We start from the raw sequence: 21,300 nt of genomic DNA, 5'->3' as shown, positions 1-21,300 counted from the left end.
TTTTAAAAAATAGCAGCTATGGGCTCGTTAACTTCAGACATCCTTCCTCAAGGGGGGAATAAACATTTAGCTTTAAGCCCCTGTCTCTACCTTCCTCAATAAGCCAATATCTATCCCTCTATAATAAGCAGCAATGTGAGTAACAAAGCCACAAAACCAGTTTTGTGCTCAAACAAGTGTGCTTTCTGAATAGTAAATACCTTTTAAACTGCTTCTTCCCTCAAGACTGCAGCACAGGAGGTATCACCGCAATTACCAGTTCACACAGCCAACAATTAGCTGAGACATTGCCCTAAATATTGCAAAACACAAAGCATTGTTTCCCCTCCAGAATGATCCTGCTTTATGCACAAGCAATGGGGAAATCACACACAAAACACGTCCTTATGTCCCTGCTCAAAGATGCTGGAAAACTGCGGAACGTAAAAGTAATTGCTGACGGACAAGCAGATTTCTCTCCATCAGAACAGGATATTAGTTTGGCTCTTAAAGGAGAAATACCGACTTCAGAGACAGTGCACATGAGAAGAGAAAGACGTCATAGCATGTTGCATTGTGGTTCCCAAGTCACCTTGCCACAAAATATATTTTTCCACATAATATAAGAAAATGATGAAACCATCACTTACCTGAGGGCCTATCAGACCATTGATTCCTGGGAATCCTGGTTCTCCCTTTTTACCCTGCATGTTCAACAGAGGAAAAACATTAGAAGCTATAGCAAAGACTGCTATTGACTTTCCAAAGTCTTTCACCCCCAAACTGGTAAAACGCCACAATACGGATATACAAAACACAAAAGCTAGAAGAGAAGGCAGCAGACACCATTTGGATGTGAAACTCCAGTTATCTCTGATGGGTCTGTATCACCGAGACTGTGGCAATAGCTCTGTTTTATGCGTTAAAAAAGAAAATAATGAAGAACTCTGGTGCATGGATGAATATAAAAGGTTCACAATCTCTAAGCCAGGAAACAGGAATCCATGAAGCATTTCTAAGTAGGGCTGGCACTGTCACCATTACTCCTCTGCAAGCAAAAGAAGATTTCTCCAGAGGAGCCTGAGAGCTTTATTGGTGCCAAGGATATGCCAGAACCTGGACTAAACCCTTGAAGCAAGTTCACCTACATGGATACTGAGGGACCTGTGATCCCCATGAGCTTGATCTCAAATAGGTCACAGGGAAAAAGTCCTACACAAGTAAAATGAAGAAGAAATGATGGAGTAAGGAAGCATGAAGTGCTGGAGTTAAGGCAGAGGTTGGATTTGTTTACAGCAGACTTGCTGTGCAACTTTGGGTAAGTCAGATGTGTAATAGACACTCAACCATTAATACGTCTGAGATTGTTAATAGGATACAAGGAGGGTACAAGAGGACTCAGGTAAACACCCAAGAGACAGAAAAGCAATTTTTTTTCCTCCCTTATTTCTACTTCTCATCCAAACTGGTTTTCTTTTTAGAAGGATATTACAATTAAGCACGTTTCATGTCACTGATGATGTGATTGGTCATACAGATAAGTGAGAGCCATATATATATCTAATTTTTCCTTTATTTTTCTTTCTTGAAATATGTCCAGAAACAAAGCCTATAAATGACAGCTTCCTGCTGACTTGAATGAAAACATCACAAACAGAACATCGTATTTTCCCCAGTTTTGACTGAGATTCATTAGCTGGTGTGTCAGAATCTGAACTGTTCATTATTCATAACAAAAAAAAGTCACCTGTCATATACAGCACTTAAGAAGAAAATTAAGAGCAATTATGAGGTGCATGGAGTTTGTAGTAATTTCCAGGACACTAATACCAATCAGAATGTGCACTATATACTCAAGTAAATGCACTATTCATGAGTGCTGCTCCTACTCTCAACATCCATCACTTCTTTGCTTGTCAAAGTCAAAAAGAGCCCACCTTTAACCTGAAGGACTCAGACCACCACATGATTCAACACGTTTTCTGGCTGTAGATGCTGATTTTGCCAACTGCAAGGTGACCATGCAAAGGACATGGTTAAAATACTCATTTAAATAAATAAGCTTAAGAATAGAGCAGGATGTGGTATGTGTGGCCAGACCTGGGAGATGAGTACAGATTCCTACCAACCTGGGAGTTACACATTAAAGGTGGCTGGTTCCACAACTAGAACACTGACACCAACATGCAACACAGAGTAACTGATGCCTTCACATCCCATGCCTTCACATCCCACTAACCTCACTTGTCACTGGGCATACTTAGAGCCCACCTTGTACCTCCCTTTGCAACGTTTATGCATCTCCTTATACTCTAATTCAGAGACTGCATCAGAGGCAGGAACTCAATTTAAACACTTTTGATAACCCTTTGAAAGAGAGAAATGGAATTAGCTTTACACTAGTGTTCATGCCAACAAAATGGGAATGAGCCTTGTAAGTGAAGAGATTCGAGCAATACATGCGGACCTTATTTTGGAGGTTCACAAGGTCCAAACAAGGGGGTGGCTTTAGCAGCTTTACAGGTTAAGGGCATTATCTGGTTGCAGTTTACTGAACTACTGCTTTTGGGAAACTTGGTCCTACCTGTAAAATATTACTTAGGGAACCTGAGGCAGGTTGTAGCAACACCACCTTCTCTCCAAACTCATCTCAAGAGCTGAGGAGGCAGCGAAAGGGCATACTTTGCCTTCTGTGACAAGTGTACACCAATTGTGCTGTTTCCATATTGATGGCTGAGCACACTAATCTGCAGCAGCAATAAGCGATGTGAGAGGAGCCCATCCTATCCTAAGGTATAATTCTGAGAAACTTTGGTGCTTTATAAAACACTGAGAAATCCCCTAAAGCAACATGCAATTGTATTGACAGAGAAGCTGAGAGTGTAATTTCTCATCGTGAAAGGGGCACTTTGGCCAGTCACAGATTAGCCAAAATCAGACTACAACAGGTTTGCTCCATAACATTATAGACTGCCTATAAAGTGCAGAAATCCTTGCTGGGACAAATTATACCAATGAGAGCAAAGCCCAGCAAAATGTCACAACGCCTAATAATGACAGAGAAAACCAGCAATTATGCTGTTAACTTACAGTAAGAATGTGCTAAATGTGTATTCTTTGACTATATGAAATGTACGTTATTTGCCTTCATCATCAATTTGAACAATAGCACAGTTAAAAGTGTGTGTTTTATAGGAAATGGATGTATTTACTTCACCAATTACAGTTTCACTCTGGATATAACCTGCACTATCAATCCCTGGAGCATCTCTCTTATGAGGAGAGACTGTGGGAGCTGCGCCTGTTGAGCTTAGAGAAGAGCAGACTGAAAGGGGATCTCATCAATGCAGATCAGTATCTCAAAGGCGGGTGCCAGGAGGATGGCGCCAGGCTCTTTTCAGTGGTGCCCAGCAACGGGACGAGGAATGATGGCCATAAACTAAAACACAACAAGTTTCACCTCAACGTGAGGAAGAACTTCGTTACACTGAGGGTTGCAGAGCACTGGAACAGGCTGCCCAGGGGTGCTGTGGAGTCTCGCTCTCTGGAGACATTCAAACCCCACCATGGACATGTTCCTGTGAAACCTGCTCTGGGTGCCCTGCTTTGACAGGGGGTTGGTGACAACCTCCAGAGGGCCCTTCCAAGCCTAATGATTGTGTCATTTCTGTCCCAGCATCACACAAAGAAGAGCTCAGAAGCCCTCCAGAAATGTAAATTTATCTCCCCTGTGACACCTTACAGACATAAACCTTTAATGCATAGGCAAGTGCTCTTTAACATCTCTCCAGGGTGGAGAGTATGCCCCAAACCTAGTCTGCCCCGGTTTTAACAGGATCCTTTAGGCTCTATTGTGAAACAAATAGGCAGCACTTACTGAGCCTCATAGCCTTGTAATCCAGTTGTAAAGTCATGAAAGGTCTGTTAAGCTTTTTGTGTTACTCTGACTATGGGAATAATCATTCAGAGGATGTGGACAGATGAACATGAAAACCTGCTACAACATGACAGCTGAATTAAAGATGCAGAAGACACCTCTTTGGAACTCATTCCTGGAGCTGTGCTCCTTCCTCTTGCCTTCAACCTGACAGACCTTGACACTGTATTTTACAACTAGCTCACAAAAAAGGATCTTGTAGTAAAATTGTTCTAAGTTATCTCTGTTTCTACACCCAACTCTCATGCTGTGCTTTGCATAAATTATTTTGTGCATGAAGTGACTTGAATAGGGGGAATTACTTGAATTACTTATCTGGCTGACTCATGTACACTGGTGTCTTACTCATGGAGAATATTCATTAAAGGTTACTACTTTTAAAAGATGATTCCCCTTATTTTTTCCCCATAAGACTTGCTAGGCCATGAGATCCTGTATTTTGGGTTTTTACTTGTTTTGCACTGATTGTTCTTTGAGCATGGGAAAATGCTGACAATGCAAATTTAGCAAACTAGGTTGCAATACAGCAGCACATCAAACTCAAACTGGTCTGGGTAGCTGCTACCTGATGCCTATGCGGGAAGTGCTGATATAGAAGAAATATTCTCTGTTTCCTTCTGAAAATTCCCTCACTCAAATGAACTTGTATCATTTCAGTAAGAGACAAATTCTTGAAATCCAAGTTATTGAGCTCACTTCAGAAGAACCCTATGTTTAGGCTGGATTACCCAAAGATCTGAAAGCTTTCCATGTCATACTTCTACACCTTTTGTGTCTATCAAGCAAGTTGGGAGTATTTCCAACTAATATTTCAGTAGATCAGGTGTCAAAAACTGAAAAGCGGAATCAAAGTACTTCAATTCTCTTCAATTTCACAGAAGAAAAAGGACAGGAAGAGAAGAAAAAATAAACTGAGCCAGTACTGGCACTTAGTCTTAAGCATTCTTAAAGAAACTGCAACATGGTCTTAAGCAATCTGTGCTGCCAAGGCCAGGAGAAATCTTAGGCCATCAGAAGCCCCAATGACAGATCTTCTTGATACCACTTGGTTATTGGTTATTCAGCCACACTTGTACCACACATCAGCAGAAGACTCTGCAACTGCCCCAAGAAATGTGCTGTCTAAGCGAGGGTGATGGAACAAAAGTTTATTCAAGTACAACAAATGTATTTAAATGCAAGATGAAGCTTTCATGAAATTAACCTGTCACTTTCTTTACTGTAATACAAATGGTAACCCTCTAAATATAATGCCTCGCTTATTCATGACTCTACTATCCCATGTATTCTTTTATTTCTTCAGCAATAACAGGAACACCAACTTCAGGCCAAAAGAACTTCCTCTTTTCCTAGATCTTTCCAAGCTGTGTGACCCTTCTCCTGTCAGCCAAACTGTCACTGAGGTATTTGGCACAACATCTCATCTTCAATGAAATCTACACACTGGTGTAGGTGGTTCCTGCATTATATTTCTAACACCACCCAACTGTCCTTGCAGAGGTCAGGCTCCTTCATTTCCAGTAGTCTGTGTTATGAGACATGAATTCTCATATGAAATGGTTCCAAACACGTCTTTAGTCCATCAGTAGTCTGTGCCAGCTACATTACAGAGGACTAAAGCATTGCAGGCTTTTAAGAACTCCCAACAAATGGTCATAATCTGCATCCCTGTGTAGGACAGGAACCTTGTGCATGTGCGGACTTCATTTATAGCTTGGACCATAATGCAAAACTGAGGTTGAATCATACTGTAAGCCAGTAACAGCATGCTACTTGAAATGGTCCTGAAGTCAATTTTGCACTGTAACCTGTGCTTTACGCTACAAGATATTAGTCAGGATATTTATAAAGTACCTCAAGAACCAAATCTTCACAAGATATAAATTACAGCTTCATATCTTGAAAACCTGCCTGTACAAAACAGCAGGGTGACCAGGCAAGCAGATGGTTAGTGATTTTCATCAGTTCTACACAGCTAAAGAAGGGTCCCGAATCTATCTATAGCTGTGTTAGATTTTTCTGTCCTTACCATAGTGAGATACCACCTATATTAAATACAGTGGGACAGGGCTCCATGCGCAAGAGCACAGGAGCTTGTGCTCATGCAGCTAAACTTCTCACAAACAAGGATGGTCTTTGTCATCCAGATACAATCAACTTGTAATGAGGACCATTTGTGGGATACTGCTATTTGGGATGACCCAAATGTATGCTGGGGAACATGCTCGATGTTAAACAAACCCATGCTCACACTGCTCCTCTGGCTGTTTGGTTTGCCTACATACTTCTACAGTCTTACACTTCTACCCCTACTGACAAAGGGTGCAGAGGTGAAGAGATGGGAGAGTCTTAGAATAGAATCATACAATGGTTTAGAATTATTTAGGTTGGAAAGGACCCTTAAGATGATCAAGTCCAACTGTTAACACTAACACTACCACTACCAAATTCACTACTATACCATGTCCCTAAGCATGACATCCATCTGTCTTTTAAATACCTCCAGGGATGGCAGCTCAACCACTTCCCTGGGCAGCCTGTTCCAGTCCTTGACAACACTTTTGGGAAGGCCTTTTTGCTAATGTCCAGTCAACGAGCCAAGTCTTGCAACAAGCTAGGACTGAAGACACAACTCAAACTGAGGCATTGTGACTCTGTCTATGTCTTCAACATCAGGCTATGCTGCTAGAGAGCCTTCTTGCTTGAGTGTGTGCAAGAGAATTCTCTACAGCTCTCAGCTGAGCCTTCAGAGTCTGCCCTTACATCACATCCAGTCATTTAAAACTAGACCCAAAGAGAGAAGATTCCTGATCTTGGTGTTTTAACTTCTAAGCCTGTGTAGAGACTGCTTTTTTGGCTCTGTCTTCAGCCAAATTTATGTAAGATGGTAATCAACACCTGGATTTATATTTGTGTTTTGTCAAGAACAGCACTAATGGTGAATCAGTAGTATCTACTAATCTCTCTGTCACACACAGATTATCCATGCAGATCCACCAAGTCCAAGACTTTTATTCATCTTACTCATTCACTCAATGAATAATGGCCTTTAGTTAAAAAAATGTATCTCTCCACCTAAGATGCCTAGTGACTAATAGAGACCCTTAGGAGAAGAAGTCTAACTAGCTAGACACAACAGAGTCTAGGGAAACATTCAAAGACAGTATGGATCAAATGACATCTCTAATCAAATGATCATTAGCAGGAGCACTTTGTGTCCTCTTGCAGATCCTGACGGATCACTGTCCTTTACCCAGCTAATATGGTCTATTAATCTTATTCAAGAAACTATGTTTCACAGCAGACTTTAAAACCAGGGCAACTCAGAACTTATCAACTCAAAAGGAAAGCACAGCACACTTATTTGGTAAGGTGATATTTTCTAAAGACTGGAAAAGCACAAGAAAGCAAGTAAATGCCTTTATCTACTGTGGCATTAACATGAGACTGCATGCCCCATTTTCCCAAGGAGAAGATTCCTAAAAGCCAAGCTTACAGCTCCATTTAATACTGTGCAATCTGAAAGACTGTAGATGATAACCACCTACCAATGCATATATTTCTTCCTTATACTATCCTTTGCCCATAGCCTTCCCATGCTCACAAGCAGCCCTCTCATACCCAGTCTTTTAGCAGGACCGGTGCTGACTAACGTGCAAAACAGTACAGGTAACCCCCATGATCTCCTCTATGGATCAAAGCTATGATCATGTCTCTGTGACTAATTAAAAAGTAACCCATCAAACAGCAGTACTGAGACTGAAGTGACTGCTTCCACAAAGGTTAAACAAGTATCTCTCTTCTATTCTTATCCTTTATCCAGTGAGATGTTCTTCATACAAATGGGCTGAAGTAAGGAAAGGCAGGTTCAGAGCATGCATGTAATGGTATCAGGCCTGCTATGAAATTTACTTTTTATCGGTACTTGAATATTTTAAGACATCACTCTGAGTCAGAGAAAAGCCAATATTTTTTAACAAGAGGAATCTGCCTAAGGTCCTGGTGGAGAATGCCACCCCATATGTGGATTCTGTTTGAGTACAGGCCAAACAGGACAAGTTTCTTTGCATTTATCCAACTTCCAGGACAACAGTAGCTCTCTGAACTTTCTACCTGTTCAGATTACAAGTGGCTCTACATACTCAGAGTCATACTGAAAATCCTCTTGGCAGAAAGGAGCAGATATATAGACAGGAGAGCAAATGACAAGAAATAAACTTCCGTAGGGTCCCACAGAGCACTGTACACAATATGTGGACTCCAAGAGATACCAATAGTTGCTGATCCATAAAAAAAGAAACACAAGAAAGGATCTGGGCCTGCAGGATATTTAAATGAATAGAAAAGTGTATGTAAAGTGGGTGAAGTTACCAAAACTCATTGAACAAAGCTATTCCCTGCCTTTTGAGACTTATAATAAATAAAAAGAGCAACTCACCCTTGGACCTGGTACACCAGGGATTCCAGGCTTGCCTTCCAGACCAGGCTCTCCCTTTGAAAGTGAAAAGTTTTGGGAAGTTAACTGAGTTAAGAAAAACTAATGAACTAGATAACCATTTCCCAGCTGGTTTGTGCTACTGTTACTGCATGGCTACCTAGACAACTCTTACCTGATAATTATGGTGTCCTGTGAGCAGAAGAGAATAAGAAAATAGGATAGAGAAAAGTGACAATGCCCTGATTAAACACAGAGCACACAACTGTATTTAAATTACACAATTAAAACCAGGTAAATTACAGAATTAAACCTAGTTTTGCCTAAGTAATACCTCTTCACAATGCCATCAATTTTACAAACCCAATCAATAGCAAAACACAGCAAACCTTTCATAGATGAGGAAATATGGAGTATTTGCAAATGGAGCAGCAGTGGCTGTCTGAACTGATATATCCTGCAGAGCTGGGTTATAGAGTATAACTAGAATGCACTACAATTAAGTCAAAAGTAAGAATGTTGGCATGTCTAAATTGTTGCAAAATGTACGGTGAAGCATAAACACACATACCCAATTCTTGTTTCATCCACAAAATATTTTAGCCAGGACCTTGTGGCATAAAGCCAACCTCTTTTAAGAGCAACCATTCTCTGACCTTCATCATAGGATAGCTTACAACTTAGCAGTTAGTGCTTCTCTGAGGTGTGCTGAATGCCCACACAACTCTTCAGGATATTAGAAAAGCAATCAGAGTCTGCATAACAGCAGCCTTGAGGCAAAGTCTTCTCATGTCATAGAATCATAGAATGATGTTCTGGGTGCCGCCTCCATATGTTCGGGGTGGCCATCCACAGCAGGAGACCTTCCCAAAATAGTGAAGAGGAGGCTAGGACACTGTTTAGATCTTAGTGCCTGAATAATGTATAAGATTTTCAAGTATGCCTCAATGCCAGACTGAATTCCAGTTTCTGGGAATTGCAAATGATGAGAGAAACTACTTACTGGAGGTCCAGGAAGTCCAGGTTGGCCTTGTGGTCCTCGTGGCCCAGGCATTCCCTACAGAAAAGGTTTTTTTTTTTTAAATAGCATTAATATATCTGTGTGAAAAATTATATGGGCGCATTAGTCATGTTGGCCATCGTGCAAGACCTATACCACCCCTTTCCTCATAGGTCCTAAGAACCAGTGCAGAGCCCAGCTGGTTTTCTCCTTACTCCTTCAGCTACTTCAAGTATCAGCACTTATTAGACTGCACAGACTGAACCACCCACACTCAGCAGGCATTTATCCATAACTGGCTTTTTATTTTTCAAAGGTAGTAACTCAGCTGAAGGCTTGGGATTATCCTGGATATTCCAATAAAACACTGTGGGTTGGGGTTTGGTGCTGAAGAAAAGAAATTCTTGCAAAACCAGCATCCACAGGCATTTCTCCTGAGCCAGCACAGCTGTGAAGGGCTTTAAGGTATCATTTATATGATGTATGTCATTATATTAAATAAGAAATTATGCACCTATTGACACAAAATCAAAGTGTAAATATATTTTGCTTATATGTAGGAGTAACAGATTGAAGCAGCAGGTGTCTTGCCCCTATTTGAGTGCCCAGGTTCAGAGGCAAACTCACATAGAACTCAAATACAGTTTGACTTTCATATTAACACTTCCCTAGACTTCAAAAATTGTGTAGCTGTCCCCCAAATTTGTGCTTCTCATTCATGTTAGATTCAACACATTTGAAAATGACATTTGCTGTTTATTTTCTCCACTGTAAATAGGAAAACTTCTTTCCTGATGTCCTGAAAATGCTTCTTATCTATCTTAACTGAGAAGTACTATTATAAAGCAAAATCTAATCTAACAGGCAAGGGAACTATATACAAGTATCCTCGCAATGGAATAATAAATATTGAATCTCTCTTACTTGCTCTCCTTTTAGGCCTTCAATATGTACCTGTAATAGAAATGCAAAGTCATAAAGGATAAGAAGAGGAAAGACAACACAGAAGGTGCCAGGGGGTATGATGGCTCCCCATAGTGTATTTTTATCCCCACACCATTCCCCTGAGATGCACACTAACTGCTACTGCTCCTCAAATCCTTCTTCAGGCAGCTTTCTATTTAAACAGCTTGGACCGACACAAGGTTTGCTCACTCGGTTACTATGCAGTGATTTGTGTGGCTGCCTAAGCAGTAAGAACTGAAGATCTCACCAATATAAGTTAGTAAATTCTTATTTTAAATCATGAAGAACCATTGAATGCTGAAGGCATCATGTAAATACCAGGCTGACTTTGGATATGGTGCATGCTCAGGCTGTCCTCCACTCACCCTCTGGAACTTCAAACTCATTTTCAAGTTTTATACATATCTTTCACAGCCTCTTGGGAACTAATCTCACATCACCAATCTCATATTTAAGCTGAGCGGTAAAAGGCTTTTACTCAGAGTTTTGTTTTTTTTCAGAGCTCTCTCTTTCTCTCTCCTTTGCTTTCTACCACCACATTCTGGACAAGGAAACTACCTGCTGCCTTTCTCATGATTACCAGGGAGCTTCTCATTCTTGTCTTTAGCACCCAGTCTTTCTTTGGCACAGTGCTACAGTTAATGCTGCTGCTATCATCATCGCTTTAATGCTTTCTACCAGTAGTCCAAGGATGCTTTCTCCTAATTTTAATCCTAATATTTTTGGAAAGTAAAATGGATATTTCCAAACTGGTTGGTTACCAGCCTCTGTAGAACTCAGTTATAAACCTTTCCTCTTCATACTTTGTGGAAAATCTTCTTTCTCCATTCACTTGGAGATGACCTCTTAATACAGGAAATACTAACCTCTGGACATCCTTTCATCTCTGCTAGTGATGCCTCTGGCATTACGGAAGGAATTACTGAAGGCAGAGGGATGTACAAAGTCATGTAAATCAATTCCCCTCTTTTACTTACTCTGCTTTCCTTTTTATCCTTACCTTTGCTCCTTTCAGCACATCAGGTCCTAATTGCCTTATATTCCAGCAGGACTTTTTAAGATATAAGCCAAGGGAAGATAAATCCCCCCCATCAGAAATGACCTTTTTCTTCTCCAATCCCAATTCTCATGTCCAACCCATGACAAATGCACTCCGTAATTCAACTTAACTCTGCACTTTCATTTGCTTTTTCACAGGCTCTATTTTCCAAAGTCCACTAGGCATCAACTCAACAACTGTCCTGGAAACCACGCAGTCCTGTCACACATATTGCTTTCCCTGATGCACCTCAGGCAACGCTTTCATTGCCTCTTCAAGTCCCGATCTTCACGTTTCAAAATATCCCAAAGCTGTGGCATTGCCTCTCATTGTTGGAACCCACCACTTGCCTTCTTCAAAGATCTTCACTGTCTTAAACTTCATGATTTTTGGAAGAAAAACCCCATTAAATAATATCTTTCATTTAATAAATCCTCACCCCCCACAGCTTCCACCTTCTCTTCTCATGCAATAATGCCTACAATGTTTGAGAAAGCTAAAAAACAAGAAATAAATTCTTACTAAAGAGCCAGGCAATCCTGGAGGTCCTGGTTCACCCTGCAGGGAAACATGAAAGAAAGGAGAAAACATAACACAGCACACAACATAGCACAATACATAACATAACACAAAAGAAAGCAAACCTCTGAGTGTATTTTCCAACTGCTGTTATACATTTTTATTTCCAGTATCATCCTGTAATTAATAGACATGAACATGCAATCCCAATTAACTATGTTTTCTCTGCCCTGCAGATAAATACATGCAGGAACTTCTTGTGTTCTATTATTGTGATGTTATATATTGATTTTAGTGACTTAACATGACTGATGCACTGGATGCACCATAACATTAAATTCAAGCTTCAAAAGTCTTATAATAGGTCTGTACATACCACACAAATAAACCTCATTGATGTTCACATCCCTGACAGATTGCAGGATCGATATTTAGGGACCAAAATGCTTTTGTTTGTTAACGACCAAAATATCTTTGCAAAAAGAAAAATCAGGTGAAAATAGCACCATTTTCCCCCAAGTCGTTTTATAGAGCAGAATCACACTAGTGTTTGCAGGATACTGAGCTGCTGCACCCTCTTTACATGATTTATTGCAATGCAGGCTATCAATTTGTTCCAGCCCATTTTATTCCAGCAGAGTCCATCATTTATAATGCTGTAACACTAAGCATCCAGAAGGTATATTCTTTACATTAGGTACAAACTAATGCAAAAGTCATCATAGAGCTTCCTTTCATGCTCTATTTATTCATTACTCATGTAGGTCTCTGAATGACCTAGCATATCTTTCATGCTCTTTCCTTTTAAAGCAAGTTTAATTACTAGTTGTTATTTATTCTAAAGAGGGTCCATGCTGTGCCAGAAGATACACATCAGACTGTGAAGACCCACATCAGCTGCACTGAAAGTAATGGAGCAAGGAGCTCAACATCTTCTGAAAGTGCCAAATGCAGCCACTTTAGAGATAAGAATGAAGTGTTACAAATTCAAGACTGGACGGAGCTTTGAGCAACCTGGTCTACTGGAAGATGTCCCCATTTCAGGGGGGGTCATAACTAGCTGAACTTTAAGGTCTCTTTCAAATCCAGTGATTATATAAACATATGATGCCATGAAGCAGTAATGCCTTTCCATTCATGCCAAAGAAATAGGTAGGAAACACCAAAACCACACTGTCACCTCTAGCAGAGAGGGAAACATGAGGCTGTCCTGGAGACTCTAACACCATAAAATAATGAGGTCAGAATTGCTGCTGAGAGCTGTGAACAATAATTTGCAGGTAAGAGAGCTGGGCTCATTTAATTTGCTCTTTCTGAGTCAATTCTACACTTCCTGGGTCAAAAAAATGGCATCTACACACAAACTTGTTATCTTTTCCACTCGCTTTTCTTAGGTGAGGAAGATTTCCTGAGCCAAACTACTCTCTACTTCTTTCTACTTCTACTATGAAAGCTAGAGCAAAGGAACTATGACCAGGCACAATTTGACATTCACTTATACCAATTTCACATTGAAGCAACATCAGAAATGTGATGTTAACTTTTAAATGAATATAAGACTTCATATATAAATGAATATAAGCTTCACTTATGCACAAATGAGACAAATATAGGCCAACATCCCTGATGTTTGAAGTGATTCTGCCCCTCTACTCTGCTCTTGTGAGACCTCACTTGGAGCATTGTGTGCAGTTCTGGTGTCCTCAACATAAAAAGGACATGGAACTGTTGGAACAAGTCCAGAGGAGGGCACAAGGATGATCAGGGAACTGGAGCACCTCCTGTATGAAGATAGGCTGAGAAAGTTGGGGCTGTTCAGCCTGGAGAAGAGAAGGCTGCGTGGAGACTTCAGAGCAGCCTTCCAGTAACTGGAGGGCCTACAAGGATGCTGGAGAGGGGCCCTTCGTTAGGGACTGTAGTGACAGGACAAGGGGTAACGGGCTCAAACTGAAACAGCGGAATCTTAGATTGGATATAAGGAAGAAACTCTTTACTGTTAGGGTGTTGAGGCACTGGAATGGGTTGCCCAGGGAAGTTGTGAATGCTCCATCCCTGGCAGTGTACAAGGCCAGGCTGGACGAAGCCTTGGGTGAGATGGTTTAGTGTGAGGTGTCCCTGCCCATGGCAGGGGGGTTGGAATTGGATGATCTTAAGGTCCTTTCCAACCGAAACTATTCTGTGATTCCATGATTCTATGATTTCTGGCACAGGGGGCAAGGAGCAATTAACAAAAGCGTGTCCAAAACCCTCTTCTGCATTCCATTCCAACTCACCTTTTCTCCTTTGGTTCCACTGGCACCTGGAGGGCCGGGGCTTCCAGTAGGGCCCTAAAACAGGTAAAATTGATAGAATAATATTTGCTTTACATAATGCAGGTTATCAGTTGCCATTCCCTTAAAATACAGGAGAAACACAAGGCTGCATGTTTGGCTGTCAGCAGCAAAGTTATGTCCCATTGCACTAGGGGAGGAGCTAATACAACACAGAAGTCTGCTTTGGCATTGCTGCATAGAGAGGAAGAGGAATAAGGCCAGAGATGCCCCAGCAATCCAATTTCAGCCAGCTCAGGAGGATTGCAGTTCAGGGAGCACATCAGCGTCAAACACAACATATTCAATAAAATTTAGACATGAAGATTTTCTAACTGTTAGGTGTCTAGACATGAAAAAAGCGAAAAAAGCAAAAAAACCTTCAGAAGAACCCAATTTCTGCAGTACGGTGCCACATGGAAAAATTGCTCCTTAGAAGTAATAAGCTATCAGCATCCACCTTCACATCCCTCTGCAATTTCTCACTTCATCTACATTTAGTGCAAGTAGAAACCAGCACTAAAAACGTGATGGATATAGTGAACATAATTCATTGTGATTCCAGTGCATCCAGCACCAGAAAACATTTCCATGTTATAAAGACAGTGATAAACACTAACTAGGCAAATATGTTCCCATATAGAATAAACTGTGACTGAGGAACAAAGCAGAGAGAAAGCAATGATTAGCTGTCAAATCCCCTGTGGAGAAGCAGAAATTTAGTACAAAAATGTCTATCACAGAGAGGAAGATGAAGATTTAACAAAGATTAAGACTGCTAATGACACTATACCTTGCCACCTAAATACTAAAGAGGTATCTGATATGGAAATAAAAGTATTCCTCAACAGAATCATGTTGAAACTGTCTGCTAAAAGAACAAAAGACTCAGGCATCACATGGTTGTAAAGCACATTCAGATCAGACCTCAGCAGCTGCTTTGCAGGATAAACCACCTGAAGACAAACTATACAAACAAATCCTATACTGAGGATTCAACATGCAGTTCCTCCACCTCTTCAACTGCAAAAATGTGCCTCCAAATGATCCTTTCCAGAGAGAGAAACAGCGTAGGCAGCATGAATAGGGTGCAGAACCAGAAACCTGAAGGCTTCAGGCTCAAAAGCATCAATGATTAACTGCATGGCTTATGGCAAATCACTTTTTAGCCTCTGCTTCTTACTCTGTCCTTTGCTATTTGGACCAGAAGATTCTTGGAAGTAAAGGATGCCTCTCATTAAGTATCGTAACCTGAGTAATGAAAAGAGTCTTGCAGGATCTGCAGATAGTTTTAGACAAAGCATTATCTGCTTAATCAGCAGAAATGTATTGATCTTTTAAACCATTTCCTGGTTTCAAATCGTCTTAAAAATGTAAATACTTTCAAGCCTTTCTTATTGAAAACAAACCAAATAGATTAAATCCAGTTGTCTCCCTTTCATGTTGTGGGACAGAAGTTTATAAAAATCAGGCTTAAACAACTGAACTTTATACATTCTTCCTTATGTTTTTAATGAAAATTCAGACAAACATCTAAACTATCACATCTGAAGGACTAGCATTTCCTTGAAGTGTATATTGCATTACAATTTAAAAGCAAACAAAAAACCTGTGCTAACAAAGATCCATAGAATAAAGAGTACAGGGTCCTGCCGTAGCTCAGCAGCCACCCAGGATAAACCCCAGTTTTAGCATCAACTTCCACTTATTCCAAAGAAAAGCCTCCAATTGTTGAGCATTTGCCACATACCTGTTTTCCCTCCAGACCTGGCTTTCCAGGGAGCCCATCTAGGCCTCGCTCTCCCTGGGAAAAGAAGACAAAGAACCTCTATGACTCAGATCAGTGCTGTGAAAGTCACCATTCTGCAAGAGACATCTGCATTATCCACTCCAGGAGTAAGGAATAAGGAGAGAAATTCAAGCCAGCTCAATAGAGAATATGACTAAAGTCCCCATATCTCTACTACAAAGATTTGTGGCAACCAGGTGTTGCGTGTTATAGCTTTCCGTGTCACCATCCTTCCCTTGTGTGCTGAGGTTGATTCATGTGAACTGGACAAAGGGCACCAGGAGAACACCAACTCTTACAAAAATACTGAATCCACAACCCAGCAATAGCTCATTTTTACCCAGGTAAGAAAAACCTGTCATTTTTCACCTTTGCTTTCTGTAACCCTGGGGAACAACTAGTCTGTTCCGATACACCTCCAGAGCTGGACAGCCCACAAAGTGCACAGGAAATTTATTCCACCACGTTATTTTCAATAGCTGAAGATATGTTTTTTCCCCATATAACTAAACCTGACTTTTGCCTGTTACAGTTTCAGGCTAGTATGTCATTCCCTGACCTCCCACCGAGAACAAACTGTACCCTTCATCTTTACAAAGGCCTTTATGTATTTGAAGTCTTACAAAACTCTCCCTTTGAACCTTTCCAGTCTAAACAACCTCAGTGCTTTCACCTTTTCTTCATGGGCACATTTTTCAGTCCTCTGATCACATTTATTGCTTCCATTTGTGCACTGCCCACCTTTTCCACACCTTCTCACTGTAGCTAGGTGCCTGGAACTGGACACATCTGAGGCTGACTTTGAGCAGAAAGATTATTTCATGTTTTATAGAGTATTCTTCTACTTAAATCCCAGGATAATGTTTACTCCAAACCCACTTCCTCAGGACAGCTCCTTAATAAGTTGTTCCCAATCTGCAGCAGTGCGCAGTTCTCCCACAAGTATGAAGCATCCTGATGTTCCACATTCAAGCTTAATATATTCCGTATTTTAGAGTCCAGGGCCTTAACAGAGGCAATGACCAGATCAATAACATACTCCTGCTGAATTTCACTTCCCTCTTACTAATTGTGGCCTCTGTCTATTCCAGCCACTTCAGGTTAAAACCCTTTGAAATGGGGACTTTCTCTTACTCTGTAAAAGGCTTACCCCTCTGCAGGATGAAACACTGATTTTGCTTGTATCCTGCACACGCAGTTGAATATAAATTATCAAATACATACAGTGCCACTGTTAACATAAATGTGGATGTAAAACAAATGGTATGAATATGAGCAGTGACAGCAAAGTATCAGCTTTACTTTTTGAAATGTTTCAGTCATCTTAATTCTGATCAGTATCCCACAGGATCCCTGTTAGACTTCTGTTACTATCTGCAAACCCACACTTACAGCTTTGGATTTAATTAGCTCCTTTTGAAAACTACATTGATCAACAAATTAGAAATGGTTTTGCAAATCAATGTCTTTCTTTTTCCCCTTTAGAAAGTCAATCAGCATCGTAACATAAACGTTATTTTAAAGAATTATATTAGTGGGACCCATACGCTACAGAAAGCAGCTGAAAACCAGTGTCAGACATCCGGATCTACTTGCTTTTGGAGTGATAGTTTCCACATTAATGGTTTCGTTTGCACTGACTGAACCACAAGTATCCTGACTTTCAGTAAGCAACAGTCTGGTAGACTGCTGACAAAATGTGAAGTGCATTCATTCCCAGGAGGAATTTTAACATCAACACACTGCAGAAAGGAGTATTTCACACATGCTGTTTTAGCTGCCAAAACACAAGAGTGTCAATGTTCTTAGTGCTAGTAATGGGGGCAAGGAAAGGCAAATATGTTATTTATACAAATGTATACAATAAAGCTGTTTGAAAACACTACAAATGACTCTGATTTCATTTTTTTTCTTCAGAAAAAGCTGTCCTTATAAACATTTTTTATTATTTTTTCCATTCTTTAAAAAAAAAAAAAGCAAGCTATTTAGAGAAAGCTTGGGGGGGTGGAGTTTAGAGGGTTGGGTTTTCTTTTTTTGTTGATTTGTTAAAAAAATCAAACACAATAAAAGTTTTATTCTTGAATTTTCATTTTAAGACCTCATTTCATTTTCCTGTGCTCTACAGATTTTTTCTGGTTTTAATCAATAAGCAACCAGTGAAAATCCCAATTCCACAGCAACTTTAGTGCTGCTTTCTGACCTCTAACAGTTAGAAAGTGTGGTGATCTATCGGAAAAATGATTCCCCAAGAGTCCAAAGGTTCCTGGGAAAAAGTGATGAAGAGCAACCGCACTGCACAGAGGGACGTGGCAGCCCTGCTGCCCCCTTACCTGAGCTGTTTTCTAATACAAAACAAGGATTTACAAGATATTCAGATGTTTATGCAGCAAAAGTAATGCCCCATGTCATGCTGAACTGCTGTACGTGCCTAAATTAACACGCCAAGTATCACATAGATATATGGTTTATCTTGGCAGCCAAGTGCATCATGCTTACCTCTGTCCTGGAGTCCGTTGTATGCAAAAGGACAGGAGATATCACTCATATTGTGCAGTGGCTCCCCTAAAGTGCAGGTGTAACTAATACTACTGGATTTGGGAACCTATAAAGCCTCAATATTTATATCTGAGTTCCCAGGATATATTAGAATGCAGCAGCAAGATGTATTATAGGATATTTAACCTGGTTTAAATACTAGGGTGCAGATTTGATATACTAATACTCAGTGCATGGGCCAGTGCTCCCATCTGATATAATAAACACTCTTCTACTCAAGCACAAAGAAACACAGGTTGTGTAGGTGTCAGTATTCATGTTACAGACTGAAGAGCAGACAAGGAAATATTTGGCCTGTCGAATTTACACCCACTGATTTCACAGTAGTACTGGCTGGTAGAAGTTAAAGCAATGGCAGCGAGTGCTCTGAGACCATCATTAAAGCTGGGAAAAAATCAAAGTACAATTGTTGTAGCAGAGATCTGGCTGCTCCAGGAAAAAGTAAATAAAGGGAGCTCTAATTGTGCATATCCTCTTAATGAAACAAACCCTAATTCATTTCTTCCCCACTTTAATTTTCCTCTAGCTTAGTCAGCTGCTTGCCCACACACAGTTCAAGCTTCCTCTCCCATCACAGTGATGTCAGAAAGACGGATTTTCTTCCGGGAGCCAAATATTCCAGCAGATTAGACAACCTCACCTCCAGAAAAGAAGTGGCTAGACACAACATACTGAGCCAGGCCTGCAAAGGGCCAAGGCAAAAGCATGAGGAAGATAAAGTGCGATCCAGCCTTTTGCTCTAGCTGCAGCAGAGAGGACTGAGAATGCAAAGCATGATCATGGCTACATCATCTTAAATGGCAAAATGGACACAGGGAACTGACATCTTGGCACATGCTAAAGCAAAACACAGTATCTCACCCTAAGGGTCTATTGATCATTTTTCCCAGTAGGCAAAAGTTTGGTGTAAATCTCTGGGTTTCTTCTCCAAAATAGTGAGAAATGGGAATAAGGCCAGGCTAACAAGCTAATAACTCTTCTGCACAGACACATATAGCCAGACATAAAGACAGCTTGAACACAGGCAAAGCTACCAGACCAGCACTGGGATATTCCTGACTCAGAACCAGCTTAAGACATAAGCGAGACAAGACATTGCTCAGGACTGGAAGACACTCAGTGTTGGCAAGAAACAGGCCTGTTTTGCCTGCATGAGTAAAGAGGCAAGATGGGTCCAACAGAGTTTGGTCATCCCCCACCTCCAGCTGCTTGCTGGACAGAGGTACAGCAAAACACATTTTTGATGGCATTGCTGGGAGCATTAAGCACTGCCTGGCAGGTCTGCAGCACCTGAGGTCTCTCTGAACACAGTGATCCAACTGAAACAATAAAGACTTTGTGCTTGCCCAGCTCTTCTTTTAAATGCTTATTCCAGGTATAACAGGCTCTAGGTCTCTTGAACCATGGATGTGGCTCAAATCTCTCCCTGCATTCTGTAAAACAGCTATTCCCAGACAGAAAAGAGCAGAAAACTGGGAAGCAGCTCCAGCTGGATGAAGCCTTTAACATGAGAACTACCTCGTACTTACTGCTACTAAGCTTATTGTGATGGTAAAAGACAGAAACACGGGAAGGATAATTGGAGCATCTGCAGTGATATGAGGATGTGCTGGATGCAGTCATGGTCATAAGCAGTCAGTGGTCATGCACAACTTTTAGGTGGTATACACAATGTGGACACCACACTATATTCCCCCAGTGGCATACCTTCACTCCTTGTCTCTCTCCTCCATCCCTGGCTGTACACTGACAAGAAGTCCCTAAATGTGTGCTCTATCCATAAAGCCCTCCTGCACCCCCATGGGAAGTCATTCTCATACAGCAGCCAGAGGTGCAGTGCAGAGAGTAAACTTCATCATTCATCACCCTCCAAAGCTGCAGGACTGGCAGCTCACCCCACCAAATGGGCCAAGACCCAAAGCAGCCTGGTTTCTCCTAGCATGCATCAGGAATACCTTGTCTCCTCGTGCTCCCTTTTCTCCTCTTTCTCCTTGTAGACCCTAAGAAATAAAAGGAAAACGAGATTATAAAGGTCAATCCAAGTAGAGGCATAGTTATCTCCTCTAATCAGTCACCAAATCGCTGTTCATGTCTGCACAATCTATTGAAGTGAACCTCAGGAGCATTTCCCAGGCTGCCAGTCCTCAAAGTTGGCCCCAGGCATGGTCTAAGCAGACTTAGAGCAGGGATGACCTGCGGGCCCAGGAACGTTCTGTAATATTATATTGCCTGCAGACACAGGACCCTCCTGCCAACACAGTGTGGAGGGACAGGGAGCACACCACAGCTGCAGATGGTCTGGAACACAATCAGTGCTCTGCATTTTTCATGTTGCTCGTAAACAACGAGGACTTTGGTAGAGGACAATGCTAATGGGAAAACCTGTTGTCTGAACAAGCAAGAATGCCCATTCCGGGTGGTTTTTGATGCAGCAGGAACCTGGCAAATGCTAGATAATCCCTGTCCTGGAGGCCCAAGCACATGTTTGCACTGTGAATCCAATACCAGTGTTCATCTGGACTGCAAAAGTCATCTCCTCCCAGGTACATCAGGGCCTTAGTTTGATACATGGGGCTTAGTTTGATAAAAGATAGCGATACTAGCACAGGCAAGGGACTCAGTGGGCAGGAACACATTTCACCTTCCCTTGGCACAGCAAACACCCTTAATTTTACCTTTATTGTAGCAACTGAATGACAAACTAATAGCTACAGGCAGACAAATATGCTCAGTCAGTAGTGGCCTCTCTAAAACTGCGAAATCTTAAAATC

At 41.1% G+C, this 21,300-nt stretch overlaps 1 protein-coding gene across 6 annotated transcripts in view; it reads right to left on the bottom strand.

Moving 5' to 3' along the window:
- The window catches only part of COL22A1 (collagen type XXII alpha 1 chain), a 223,280-nt gene that overhangs the window by 75,205 nt on the left and 126,775 nt on the right, over window positions 1–21,300 (bottom strand). For 4 of the 6 annotated variants that reach the window (XM_062626970.1, XM_062626972.1, XM_062626969.1 and 1 more), the window contains 9 exons: window positions 20,485–20,529; window positions 17,566–17,715; window positions 15,935–15,982; window positions 14,149–14,202; window positions 11,879–11,914; window positions 10,276–10,305; window positions 9,355–9,408; window positions 8,355–8,408; window positions 630–683 (listed from right to left, as the gene is read on the bottom strand). The exons of 1 other annotated variant lie outside the window; for it this stretch is intronic. In XM_062626970.1, coding sequence (XP_062482954.1) covers window positions 630–683; window positions 8,355–8,408; window positions 9,355–9,408; window positions 10,276–10,305; window positions 11,879–11,914; window positions 14,149–14,202; window positions 15,935–15,982; window positions 17,566–17,715; window positions 20,485–20,529 — 525 coding nt within the window. Of the gene's footprint in view, window positions 1–629; window positions 684–8,354; window positions 8,409–9,354; window positions 9,409–10,275; window positions 10,306–11,878; window positions 11,915–14,148; window positions 14,203–15,934; window positions 15,989–17,565; window positions 17,716–20,484; window positions 20,530–21,300 lie in introns of all 6 variants that reach the window. One more of the 6 variants, XM_062626971.1, reaches the window with a different exon arrangement.

Source organism: Pezoporus occidentalis, unplaced genomic scaffold (genome assembly GCF_034315485.1).
Source record: "Pezoporus occidentalis ecotype Australia unplaced genomic scaffold, CSIRO_AGI_Poc_V1 ctg3, whole genome shotgun sequence".
NCBI lineage: Eukaryota > Metazoa > Chordata > Aves > Psittaciformes > Psittacidae > Pezoporus > Pezoporus occidentalis.
This window is presented reverse-complemented; position numbering and strand designations above follow the sequence as displayed.